Source organism: Poecile atricapillus, chromosome 1, assembly GCF_030490865.1.
Source record: "Poecile atricapillus isolate bPoeAtr1 chromosome 1, bPoeAtr1.hap1, whole genome shotgun sequence".
Classification (NCBI taxonomy): domain Eukaryota; kingdom Metazoa; phylum Chordata; class Aves; order Passeriformes; family Paridae; genus Poecile; species Poecile atricapillus.
The window spans coordinates 64885010-64898225 of record NC_081249.1 but is presented as its reverse complement, the minus strand read 5'-3'; the positions used below and the strand labels follow the sequence as shown (position 1 = coordinate 64898225).

General features: G+C 41.8%; 2 protein-coding genes across 2 annotated transcripts in view; one reads left to right on the top strand and one right to left on the bottom strand.

Moving 5' to 3' along the window:
* Positions 1 to 3914, top strand: part of LOC131587321 (complement C4-like) — a 40071-nt gene extending 36157 nt beyond the window's left edge. The window contains exons 40-41 of the mRNA XM_058855051.1: positions 2299 to 2431; positions 3583 to 3914. Of these exons, the coding sequence (XP_058711034.1) occupies positions 2299 to 2431; positions 3583 to 3721 (272 nt within the window). The 3' untranslated portion in view covers positions 3722 to 3914. The remainder of the gene's footprint in view (positions 1 to 2298; positions 2432 to 3582) is intronic.
* Positions 3915 to 4062: 148 nt separating this feature from the next.
* STOML3 (stomatin like 3) lies at positions 4063 to 11736 on the bottom strand. Its single transcript, XM_058855064.1, has 6 exons — positions 11387 to 11736; positions 10700 to 10772; positions 9382 to 9464; positions 7491 to 7694; positions 6355 to 6489; positions 4063 to 5950 (listed from the first exon to the last, which is right to left on the bottom strand). The coding sequence occupies exons 1-6, from the start codon at positions 11582 to 11584 to the stop codon at positions 5750 to 5752; spliced, it is 894 nt and encodes a 297-aa protein (XP_058711047.1). The 5' UTR covers positions 11585 to 11736; the 3' UTR covers positions 4063 to 5749.
* Positions 11737 to 13216: the final 1480 nt, after the last annotated feature.

The following is a 13216-nucleotide window of genomic DNA, read 5'->3' as shown; positions in this document are numbered from 1 at the left end:
GATAATGTACCCAGTGGTCAAAATACTGAGATTATGGTATCCTGATGGGAAGTTTTATCAATCTCTTGAGAATACCTAGAGGATTTAAAGGCTTTAGGGCTCTGGGTCCAAATGCAGGAAATTTGCAGGAAAGCACTGGAAAGATTTTGGGGTGTGGTAGCTGAAACATCTTTTGAATGTGAAGTTGAAGGGAAAGGATGTCTTGATAATTCTTATTGGTTTGGGCTGTCAGATGCACCTTCTGAGCATCAGGAAGCTTTCAGCAGGCTTGGCAAAGGCTGGCAGGAGGCATGAAGCCATATGAGGATGAAGAAAAAACTAGGAAATGAGGATGAAGAAAAACTCAAATCAGCCTGTGTCTGGTGTTATTATCTGGTGTTATTATCTCTTGTGTTCTCTGTGGCTCTTTTGAGTGAGGTTGGCCTCTGTTGCCATCACCAAGTTTAGATAAGAATTAGCAGGGTAAAATCTCATTCCCTGAACCCCATTATTATTTCCTTAACCATCTTTGAAATAAGGGGTTGGTTCAAAGACAGATGGAAACATTTATTTGTTTTGCGAGTCAGCAAAAGAGAATCTTGCAGGTGTGTGCTTCTCAGATTAATTTGGTTATTGATACAATTAGTGTATATGTTCTGGATGGTTAATATTTATGCTGTCCTATGAGTCCTCCAGGAGTCCTTTAATGGAACAGTATAGCCCATGCAAAGTAGCACAGAATCTTTTCTTTTCCTCTTCTTTCCCTCCCCTCTCCTGGCCCTTTTTAAACATTATTTCCCATTGCAGGTTATAAAGCTTGAAGTAATTGTTTTCCTTAAATTCTGCTTGGATGCTTTGAAACATTAAATTTAAACTTTTTTTTTTTTTTTAAATTGGAGATTTAAAATTGAAAGTTACATAATAACCATTTAAGGGAATGACTCAAATGCTTATGATCCCACTGTCTGAGTTGTATTAGGCCATTTATGAAGCATATGAACCGAAAAACACCTTGGTAATTTAACCTCAATGAGGCATAACATCATCATTTTCTCAAGTAGTTCTGACCCATCTCTGCAATCCATGAAGAAAATAAAAATTCAGGACGAATTTTTATCATGTATCATAGGAACAGCAAAAAGCTCTTGGGTTATATGAGAAAACCTACAGGATGTGCAGATCTAACATAAGTAACATATATTAAACTGATGCAAGTTTTAACTAGGTGGTAGATAAGGTTCTTAAAGGTAGGTTTCACAGATTAGCAGTCTATGTCAAATTCTCTGAAATCTAATTAATGTTAGAAAATTCTACTGCAGTTTTTTATTCTACTTTTAGGATTTTGAGGACTAGTCTTTCCATACTTGTAATATAGTACTTCATATTAGAGCAGATGCTGCACAAGATTCTGTTAACTGATAAAAATGTGACTGTGGTATAATTGACCTGTAATTTAAACTGGTTTAATATTGAATTTCTTCAGGAAATTTCAAATTATAGTTAGAAAGAGAGTAAGAAATTAGAATATTGCTGTTATTTGCTTTTCTTTTTTTTTTTTTTTTGTTCAAATGGACTTTGAAAACTGTTGTTCTAGTTAAGCAACATAGTGTTCTCATGGCCTGAGATTGGTGAGAAGAATAAACATCTTTTAAGCTATCATGTCATTGTAATAGCTGAGCAGCCACCTCATCTGCCTTGGATACCCACTTCTGTAGTGAGCAGTGCAATTCTGAATGAATGAACTGGGCCAGAATCCAGACCAGAATCTTCTAAGTTACTTTAACATGGAGATCACCAGGAGATTGTCCTGTGTATCAGATTCAGAGGGAATAGCATAAAGGCTGCATCAGTAACATTCAGGTCAGGTGTACTAAGGAGAGTGGGATTTTGATACTGTCTGCTGCATTGTTGAGCCTCAAAATGTTTGAATTTAGTTTAGCTTTTAAGACCACCCTGAACCTGAACATTCTGAAATGGAAGATAGCATGTTTTCTATTTTCCTTGGCTTTTCCTTCATCTCTGAGATTTAAGCAAACTCCATAAGATCTGAAAGGTCCACAGGTCTATAGGAAAACATCTCATTCAATAACTGCTGCAAAAGCCAGGACAACCAGCTGAGGCAAAAGTGGCTTGCTTACTAAAGGAAATATATCCTACCACAGCACAGCCATTTATTCACATGGCAAGCCCCAATTCCCAAGTGAAATATTACCTTGGCTTAGCACTGGGGCAAAGGATCAAGGGGGGGTTGTGTCCTGTGGGATGCAGTTCTCCCCTTTGTTAGAAAAGTTCATGAGGTTTTCTCTTCTTGTCCCACAGCTGCGGATGAAAGCATCCAAGTGGGCGAGCACCGACAGTTCCTGTCACGCTCCATGTGCAAGTTAAACGTTGTCCCTGGCAAACGCTACCTCCTCATGGGGAGAGATGGGCAAACAGTTGATTGCAATAACAAGTAAGTGCAAAATGGTCTCTGGGCAGCAGCAGTTGCTATTGTGGAGCATAAACCCAGAGGATGCTCAATCCATTAGAATACCTCCAGAAAGTAAAGGCAGCACCAAACTTCTCAGGGACTGATTCTGCTGCATTTACTAAAATGCAAAGTGTTCCACTCCGTACACAAAAGGGGAGCTGTATGGAAGAAACAAGCCAGTCAAATTTATTGGCTCATAGATCTGTGGTTCCTAGACTTCTCAGAATCAAATCTAGCCCTGGTTCCCCCGGGTTAAAAAATCACAGCTGGAAAAGGAAAATGGGAAAAGCTACCCACTCCATCTACTGCAGATACCTTAAAGAGCTCCAGTGTTTGCAGAAGAAATGTGTGGGACCATGACTAAGAGCAGCTCCCAAGGTTGTTGTTACATCATGCATGTGAGTAGCATAGTCTTCTCATTTCTCACTGTCACACTAATGAAAAAAGGGAATTTATTGGATTAGGAATTTAGTATGACACTATCAAATATTCAGGGAGGAAGACATCCTAAATGTTTCATTTCTCTGCACAGAACTGGAGAAAGGTAATGCCTCTAAAAGCTTTTAGGGAGGAGATCTCCATCAAACTGCGAGCACCACTTCCTAAAACCTTAAAAAGTTCCATTCCCATCTCTATATGACACCAAAGTGAGTGCCTAGGTCGGTGGCCTGCTTCAAAAGAAGCCTGTTAGACTGGGGTGTCCCAGCAGAGGTTCAATCTACAAAGTCTTCTCCAGTTCAGGCATGAAATACTGGAAGTTACTGGAAGTTTCTCATCACAGAAAATTATGAAACATTTTGGGAAATTCTGTTGGAACTAAACTTCCCCTCACTGCCCCACTGGTGTGCATTTGGGTCTTTTGTGTTGTTTTGGAAACTCTGACAGAAACTTAGCCCAAGCTTACCTGACATACTGAACTAGGTCTGTCCCAGCTTGGCACTGACACTTCCCAGACTTTGCTCAAAGCTCAGTTAACCTGCTGGTGAAAGCAAGTTTCAGGAAAGTTTCTTGGCCAGTATAACTCTTTATTTCAGATGCCTCTGTGGAGGGATGCAGCAGCTCAGAGATTACGCTCTCCCATGGCTCCATGTCAGGAATAACAACTAACCTTTACCTGTCCCATCTTCACTCAGGATGCAATACTTACTTGATGCACAAGCCTGGGTGGAGAAAATTCCAGAGGACAGGGAGTGCCGCAGCACTCTGCGTCGGCAGAGCTGTGCCCACCTGCAGGACTTCCTGAGCACCTCTGACAGCCTGTGCCATGTCTGAAAGATGGCTCTGACTTCCACATCTCTCCGTGGGACTGCAGCTCGCCTTCTGCCAGAATTCCTCCTGCAAAGCCTGTGCATCCCAGTGGCACCTGGAACATTGCAGAGCTGCTTGCATTGCTGTTTCACTGATTAGAGTATCCTCTTGTGGATGTGTATGTGGGTAATACAAGAAAAATGCAGTTCCTCTACTAGTTATTGTGTTTATTGTAGTTGACACTGGGGAAGAGAGAGCAGAAGTTTTTGTCTCCTTGAGATATTATACAACAGTGGAATTATCCTGAAGAGAGTCAAAAGAAAAACACATTGTGCATTGCCTGATTAATTCCTGCAGCCCTGGGCAAGAAAAAAAATATTTGAAAAAAGGCCAAGACATTTTTGTGGGTCAAAAAGAAAATTGGGTGTTCATGTGTTTACCTGTATTACACTGCTGCTCAAAGAGAAGAGATACTAACACTCATGCTTCAACACATCAGCTGGTTTCTGGTTGTAATTGTGAGTCCTGCTGACCCCATGACCAATCCATGGCTGGATTCCATGAATCTCACTTCTAAAGCTGGAACTAGAAGTGGCACACTGAGCATGTCCTGTGTTGGACTTGGGAGCCTTCCACAGGCTTGTTAGGCTGGGAGCTCTCTGAGGGCACAGAATTGCTTTTAACTGCACTCTGTAGCCACATGTCTTCCAAGCTTTTCTTTTTCTAGGGTTTTAACTCAAAATTGCTCTTTTCTTAGGATAAGAAAAAGTCTGTGGAAAATGTTTTGGTAACACTGATAAGCTGATGATATTCAACTACCCGTTTTTTCTTCTTTAGCTTGCCAGCAAAATGCCATTTGGCAGTCATGTCTGAAGCAGAGAAGAACTGGGTAGGTCACCATCCTCTGATGCTCATAGCACTATTTGTGCCAGCAGCTACTGAGCACAAACATTTCCCACCTGGACTGCTTGTGCTAGACTGTGGTAAAATAAGAAGGTCCTTTGTCAACGACAGGATAAGAAGTAGGTCAGCATTGGGGTCGTTAATTCGGAGTCAAAGGACCCTACTGATAGAAAGGGCAACAGTGATGCTCATGCGGCCAAGACATTACACTGCAGCAGCACTTATCAAAACAGCTCCATCACAATTAATTTCAGATTCACAGAAGACAGTTCATTGCTGTGTGCCTGAACTGTGAACTGAACAGCTATCTTTGAAGGCTGCAAAGTCAAATTTAGCATCAGCTGAACCTGAATATCAGCAACATCTTCCTCTCAGCTGTCAAGCACTGCATGGATGGAGGGTAGGGATGCCTCATTTCAGGAAAAACTGCATAGGTAACTTCATAGCATATGTAAAGAAACCTACTGAGGGTGTAAGACACTTAAATTGACAGATGACTTTGAGTTTTGCCCCAGCTTTCACATTTATGAAATGTGATTTTAATGCCTGGTCATATATTCTCTTTACTTTATTACACAGCTTAAATAAAAGTCAGCGATATGGCAAAATACGGCTGAAGTCAATAAAGCAAGTATTAATTTCTATTAATGTAAGATAAAGAATAGGCTGTTCCACTGACATACCCATTACCCAGTAATTATGCCAATATTTATGAAAGAATACCTCTAAGGTTTAGAGCCAAATCCTTCCTTTCCACTCCACAGGGCATGAGTTAAATATCTGACCCTTCTGCTGTGTAGAGTACATCAAGAACTCAGAGGTTCTTGCCTAGCAGACAAATCATCAAATAATTGCAACACTCAAAACTCTGTAAAGTGTGGTGAAAGCATCATTAAAATTTTATATTAGGTCTAATGTCCATTTTATATATTTTCTTCCAGGTGAGTCTAAGCTGGAACTGCTTGGTGTCTAAACTTTGCAAATGCAGTCTCAACATGGGAGCTGTGCATGATTATTATACTTACTTTACTCTTATTTTGGGGACAGAGGACCCAAACATGCTTCTACTTTAACTGCCAATCAGGACCCCCTTGCTTCCTAGGAAAACCTTTAAATATCTCTGGCCTAGGAGCTAGCATAGAACATTCTCTATCCCCCTGTACTTTTCTGCCCCAAACCTCCAGATATATTTATAGGGAGAGGGAAGACAATGGTGGAATTATTCTGTGCTGCCACAGCTGTTAACGTTTGCAGGTAACGCAGCGGTAGAGCTGCTGGAGACTCGGACAGCACCATGGAGGCCTTCTGGAGAGCTTTGGAAGCATTCATTTCTCCTTCAGCTGCCACAACCTGCAAAGGAACAGAAATGGAAATGGTGTGGAAATGCTGCCCATAGTGGTGAAAATCCAGCTTTATAATGGAGAGAAAACAAACTAGGACTCCTGGAACTACAGGACAAGAGGAAATAGCCTTTAAGTTGCCCCAGGGGAGGTTCACATCGGATTTTAGGAGAAAAATTAGGTTGTCAAGCATTGGAAGAGGATGCCCAGGAAGTGGTGGAATCACTAACCCTGGTGATCATTTAAAGGGTATGTAGATGTGGTGCTCAGGGACATGGTTTAGTGGTAGACTCAGCAGAGTTGGGTTTAAGAGTTGGACTTGGTGATCTGGGAGGTCTTGTCCATCCTAAACAATTCCGTGGTTCTATGACCAGGAAATGAAAGCCTGGAGGTGGACTCTGTCGTGGGTCTCACCTTAGCTTTTGTCTCTCGAGCAGCCTCTGCTTCAGCTGCCATTGCCCTCTGCATGGCCACGGGGATCCGGATGTCTTTGATCTCCACACGGCCCACTTTGACTCCCCACTGCTCCATGGCACTGCCAAGGGTAGCCTTGGGGACAAACAACACAGGAAGATTACAACAGTGCTGCCAGGGAGAAAGTCATGTGGTGTACCCTGCTTGGACAGAAGGACAGGGCACACCTGCACAGCAGAAAAAGGGATGCTCCAGGAGCACCAGCACCCAGCATGGTGTGTGCACAGTGGGTACCACAGCCTCAGGAAACACTTGCTGGTCAAAACCAGTGTCTCCTGCCTCCTAAATTATGATCCCCATCCTTTCCTGAGGTGAGCACTTACTAAACTTCTCCTTTTCACAAAGAAACACTAGAGCAACTTCCTTAAAAGGCACAGCATGGTAAAAGTACTGGTAAAAGTATGGGTGAGACACAGGACAGTCCTGCAGCACTGGCAAACTCATCTGTGCTCCAGCTCCTGGGCACTCCTGCAATCCACACCACCACCATGGTCCTGTCTCTGCTCATGGCCACTCTCCTGGCTGCAGAGGGTAGTCTCTCTTTCATCTGACTATGCCTTGTCTCTGACTGAAATTAGTAAATTGGGTGTTGGCTTTTTCCCCTGCTCTCTTCTTGGCTGCCAAAAAAAAAAAAAAAAAAAGGAAACCAGATGGCATTTTAAAGCATACAACAGCTCCATTTTGTACTTAGTTGTAGTAGGAGATACAAGTCTTGCCTCAATCAAGGGTCTGCTCGAGACAGCGCTTCCCACAAGCAGCCAAGCAGCAGTCCTCTTTCTGCATGCTTGCAGCTGCCTCTGTGCAAGGGCTAAGATGATTTTTTTAAAGTCACTGGATAATTTGAGAATTTTAATTGCTTTTTGATAGAGAAAATTTTGCTACAAGAGCCTGGAGAAATACCTTTAGAGTAACTCTTTCTGACTCTAAGCAATGAGATGTATAATTGAAAAAAAAAAAAAACCCAAAAAGAGAAATTATGTTATCCTAGTTGAGTAAAGAAAAAGAGATTATTTCTAATTTGCTACTCCCCAGAAGACATTTTCATGCTTGTGAATTTTGAGTGCCAAAAGGTTTACCTGGACACTGTGTGCAATCTCCTCACAACCTGCCAGGAGCTGAGCTAAACTCTGTGTACCCAGAACATTTCTCAGGGTTGTCTGTGCCAGAAGCAAGGTGGCAGAGTGGACATCAGTGACGTTGGCAACAGCACTGACAGCACTGTGGATCATGTAGTGCACCACCCCATCCACCTGGGCAGTAACAGCATCTCTCGTGAGAATCTGCATTTGAGAAATGCACACAGTCACAGAAAGATCCAACAACACATCCTTTGCCTAGGAAGGGGAATATTATTTTTTAACCCTTAGTGAGTAAAAGGCACAGATAATTCAAAGAAACTAAGAAATTTTTTTGATTTCTTTGTCATTCCCTGAAGAAATTACTTCAAGAGAGCTGTCCAGCATCAACAAAGTTTACACTGGGGGAAAATGCTTTACATACCCTCTAAAAAACTGCTTCAATAGTAAGTGAATCTCATAATTTGAATTAATTTCTTTTGCAATAATAAATTATGGCTATCCTATTCCTGTCTTGTTGAAAGGTCTATTAATGAGTTTATACATTTCATGCAGCTTGAAAGATCTGTGCTACTTCCCCTAAACAACGTATTTGTAAGAAACACAAACAAATTAAAAACAAAAAGGAATTGTGAGAAGAAACTGAAAGAAATATTTAAACATTCATAGAAGAGTTGTCATCTTTTTTTAGACAAGTTGCCTGTGCTTCAGAGGGCAGCTGGCCTCAGTGGAGAACTGATGATGCTCCACTATCACTTCCTTCCTCAACATCTTTTGGCTGCAAGTGAATGCTTCACAAAAACCCTGCCAGCTGCTGCAGAAGCCTGGCCAAAAGCTGCTAAGTCTTACACAACACAAGTTCTGGAACCATCTTCCTTCCAGCCTCACATTTTGGGGGAGGCATTTTTCATTTCACACCACACACCCCTGCACCCTGTAGTCTTAGAAAAGGTTCTTTCTGTTTACAGAAAGGTAATAGTCCAAAAAAAATCTCCTGGGGAATACAGTAGGAAATTATGAAGACCCAAAAGGTCTTGGAGCTGCATCTTCTCCCTCTGCTCTTTGTTTAAGGAAGGGGACAGCAATGCCAACTCCATAAGCAGAATAATTGTCCTGCCATGGGGCTGAGGCCACATAGAATTATAACTTGATCAGAATAGGATTGCTCAACAACTGATTCTTCAGATTAAATTTTTCAGTCAAAATTTCCCAGTAAAATGCCTGAAGGTATATCCTGCTTGGATGTATCTTGCTTCCTCCATCCATTCCTTCTTAGACCTGAGTTTTGTGGGAGATTGTCTGCTAATTCCTGTTAATTTAATGGGATTTGTTACCCATGGGTATTTTGTCTTTTCAGACACATGTAGAAGGCTCTTTTGAATGATGGAGCTCCATGTCAGATCCAATTTTATTAGGACATTAATTTACAACTGGGAATTTTGTAGCCCTCTCCTCTTATCCTCCCTGTCTCTCATTCATGCTTCCCTTGTTTTTGAAATCACACTTCTGAACACCAGCTTGACCTGCAATGATGCATCTGCAGATTTTCATTAGGACAATCATAGAATGGTTTGGGTTGGAAGGGACCTTAAAGGTCACTCCGTTCCATCCCCCCTCCCATGGCCAGGCACACCTTCCCCTAGACCAGGTTGCTCAGAGCCCCCTCCAACCTGGCCTTGAACACTTCCAGGGATTAGAGCACCCATAACTTCTTTGGGCAAGAAGTTGTTTTGCAAGTAGCTTGAAATCCAGAAGATACAGCAAAGCAGCTAAGTATGGTATACTATCATAGCTTGGTGTGGCAAAATTACAAAACGTGCATTATTTTTGATTGTGCCATGGAACTGTTGCATCTTTTCTTCCTGTCTTCGATGGCAGCCAGAGAAGTTACCTCTTGTGGAGGAATCTTACAGGTAACTGTCCTAAGATCAACCTTGATAAATGTATCTGTACATGGAAGTACAAGGATCATTCCTGAAAAATAAAAATTATTAGATGAAACTTTGAAACTGAAGTCCAGCTCCATGTATCCTAGAGAAAATAAACAGATGGAAATACCCATAGGATGGGGAATAACACCCTGTCTTATCATTGCAGCTGTCTTTCTGCTTACAAGACATGACAACAGTGATTTGCATTTTCAAATAGCAGAGGGAAGTACAGATATCTGAAAATAATGTGAACTCATTAGAGCTTAGTGACCTAGGACTCTGGTCTGGAAATGGGCAGCTTGAAACTCTTGTCTGAAGTCTGCCATGAGACTTTTGGCAAAAATTCCTTCCATGACTTTAATTTTTCCTTTTTAAATCACAAGCCATGTATGGTTCAGTACGTGTCCTCAGGAAATACATCACCCAGGTCCAGATTCCTGCACCACATGAGGAACATTGTCCCAGGATGTGACAAAACCTGTGAAGAAGTCCCTACAAATCTCCTTCACTGGAGAGGGAGACTGGACAAAACTTCTAATCTTCTATTGTAATCTCAGCATCTTGCTTTGGTGCCCAGAGCCACACAGAAGAGCCCTGTACCAGGTCTAGCTGCTCTTTGGACCACATGACTGCTATTCAAGAGGAAGGACAGTACCTAAGCAGGACTTTTCCCTGTTATTTCAACTTCTAGTTTTCCCATTTCACTGCCCAGCGGTGGTAACTGCACCAATGCAAACTCCTTCTGTAGCTGGGTTTGGTTTGTGATTTGTAAGCTGGTCCTAGGGGGCTGTTACAGACTCATTGTAGCTGCTGAGTGTCCCTGCCCTGACACATTTACCATTTTCAGAGCAGAGGACAGCTAAGGAGCTGGCAGCAATAAGCTGTTTTGGAAGTGAGGCGCAAGGAGAGAGGCCACAGTCACTCAAAAAAGACCATGGCACACCTGAACACTGAATTTAAACCTCCCTGCAGTCCCCTGACATTGTCTGCAGCATGAACTCAACCCTCTGTTGTCTAAATTATTGAACAGCAAAGTCATACCTGGTGTCGAGGTACTCAAACTTCTGTGCTATGACAGGAGGGTGGCTGTATCTTCCGTTCAGAAAAACAAACAGTCTGCAGGTAAAAGAACTGCACTAGAGAGGACCTTCTCATTCCCCTCTATGCTATGAAGAAGGATTTCATGGAACCTCTGTAATTCTCTATGTGATCTGAGCACATTGTAATAACATAAACAAACACAGAGGACTTTAACAGAGCAAAACTGTGTGTATTCACCTGGTTCCTTTGCTTTCTTAGGCAGAATACGTCCCAGACGAAATACAACAGCACGTTCATATTCTCTGACAACCTAGGAAAATATTTTAAATTTAGAATTTTACAATTAATTCTGTTCTCACTCCCTGGTCTTTTAATCTTTGGCACCCATATTAAATGTGAAGAAAGTACAAATAATGTAGGAAGCAACAAAGCTGCAAATCATTTTCTTCACATCTACTTGACTCATGATTTGCTGTAAAAACTCGGCCCCTATCCTTGGAAACAAAACATATTACTTATGAAAGAATTAACAGTGATCTAAAAAGGACACCCCAGAACTCTCTCAACATCACCAGCACACTCAGAGGAGTTGTAGACAAACGGGCTCTCACCTCAGGTAATCTAAACTACTTCACTTAGAGCATCACAGCTACTGAAGGCCTGTCATCCAACAGATATTGAACTGTAAGTTTAACTGATGATAAATGTTGGGACTGTAAGAAATAAAGTGAGGAAGCTGTAGCAACACAGAACATTTGTGTTCTGTGATCTGTGTGGATCTCATTTCCAGAGGACATCTTTGCTACAAACCCTTATGATTCCCAAAACATGAATGTGAGGTGCCTTGTCTTAACCAAATCATTAAAAAAGTAACAGCAATGATAGTAGAGCTTTCTTTGTGTGCCTCAAATCCTGCTAGCTTACCTTAATACATGCCCAGATGGAAATAGGAAAGGTAATAAGCACCAGGAGGAATGAAAGGGAAACCAGGATCCAGCCACAGACACCAATTCCTTCCTGCCTGTCAGCTATAAAAAATATAAGGAAGAAGAGCAATGAATGTAAAATTGAAGAGTTATCCCAGGGATGTACGTCTAGCCCAGTGCAATCATATGGGAGCATAAAGTCCACAGAAACTCACTCCCTCTTCCTTCCTCCCATCACTCAAAGAAAGCCATAAAAGACCTAATCAAACATTCAACTCTATGGCCCTTCTGCATAGAAAGTTAGAAAAAGTTCAGAAAATACTTTTTGCAATAGGAAAAAAGACAAAAATGAAAGATATTACCAAACCTGGGGGCTGTGAAGGAGAAATAAATGAATGGGTGGAGTAACCATGAGTATGAAACTGTCAGGTGAGGCAAAGTTTAGTTTGTATGAAACAAGTAACAAGGTAAATGAGGGGAACTCCTGCTTTCTTTAGATGAATATTTTGAGGAATATTCATGGACCAATCCATTCACTGGACCATAAACTTCAAAATTAGTGCTTGTCAAAATGCATACTTCTGCATTTTAAGCAGTTGTCTCCATGTGTTCAGCTCATCCCAAAATTTCATTCTAATGAAATAAAACAAATATAAAACTAATTTCATTATTTTACTGCCCGAAGTGAAGACAGTACTAAGGTAAGTTATTCCAGAGGTGTAGGGCAGCACTGGAAATTTCTGATACCAAATAAAACTCACATGCAGACAGAAATGACAAATAGGTAACAATTCAATTTGTACTGTGTGAGAATAAAATCAGCTTGTCAGGACCAGCATGAGGATCCCTGATCTGTAAGGCACAAGCTGGCAGAGCAGCTGAACAGGACTGACAAGTTTGTCAGAACATTCCCAGCAATGCTGGGGAAGGAGGACACACAGCACAGCCTCCTGAAGCCCCTGCCCCTCCTGGGTGCCTGTGCATGGCTGGGCTGTGCCAGCTGGCAGTGGCTGCTGCACACCTGGCTGTTACCCCCAGCCCTTGGCTACCTGCAGCTTTGACCACTCTACTTCTGAGGCTCTGATGCAGATTTAATTACTCACATGTAAACACCTTTGCATTCAGAAGGGCCTGGGTTCAGGTCTCCCTGAGAGCTGGGCACAGAAGTGGTGCCCTGGGAGCCCAGCTTTCCTCCTCACCCTTCCCAAAAAACAGCAGTTTTAAATCCCTGGCTGTTTTACGGGGTATCATCCGGCACTCTGCAATCAGCGGTAAAATTTATTTGAGGAGCTTCCCTAAGCAAATTACTGTGCAAACCTTAAGGCTGTGTGTATAAAAAAAGGATTATTAGTACTTAGTGTGAAACTCTTTAACCCTTTCATGGCTACCTGTTCTCCATACAGAGTACTTCACATTATTCTAGTGGTGTGTCAGGCTACGACAGGTACCTAAAGTATCAGCAGTCTAGTGTCCTTTAGTGAGTGGAAAAAGATCAAGGAAAGTCACAGATTAGGCATCATTCATAATTCTTAATCTGAAATCTGAGTAAATTAATCATGAAAGGATGTTTTGTTCAGAAGAACTCAACATTTTTACTCTCTCTCTTAATTCCACATAAATGACCAGCTTACAGAAAATATCTGAAGATCTTTTTCTCCAGTGACAAATTTGTTTTAGAAGAACCTCTTCAAAAGCATTTTTGTGTTGTAGCATCATCTACCATCCACCTGAGCCCACTGTGAAGATGCCTGGTGGGAATTACACAGTCCACAGACGGGGAATAGATGGGAAAAATATCAGCACTCAGCAGACTGATACTCAAGAAGCT

Excerpts from the sequence above, each read along its gene's own strand:
- STOML3 (XM_058855064.1), bottom strand. The coding sequence starts at position 11,584 with ATGCTCCCATATGATTGCACTGGGCTAGACGTACATCCCTGGGATAAC. Across the intron at positions 7,695-9,381 it reads GTAAGATTCCTCCACAAGAG|ATTCTCACGAGAGATGCTGT; the intron begins GTAACTTCTCTG and ends TCTCAAATGCAG. Across the intron at positions 6,490-7,490 it reads AGATTGCACACAGTGTCCAG|GCTACCCTTGGCAGTGCCAT; the intron begins GTAAACCTTTTG and ends TTTGTCCCCAAG.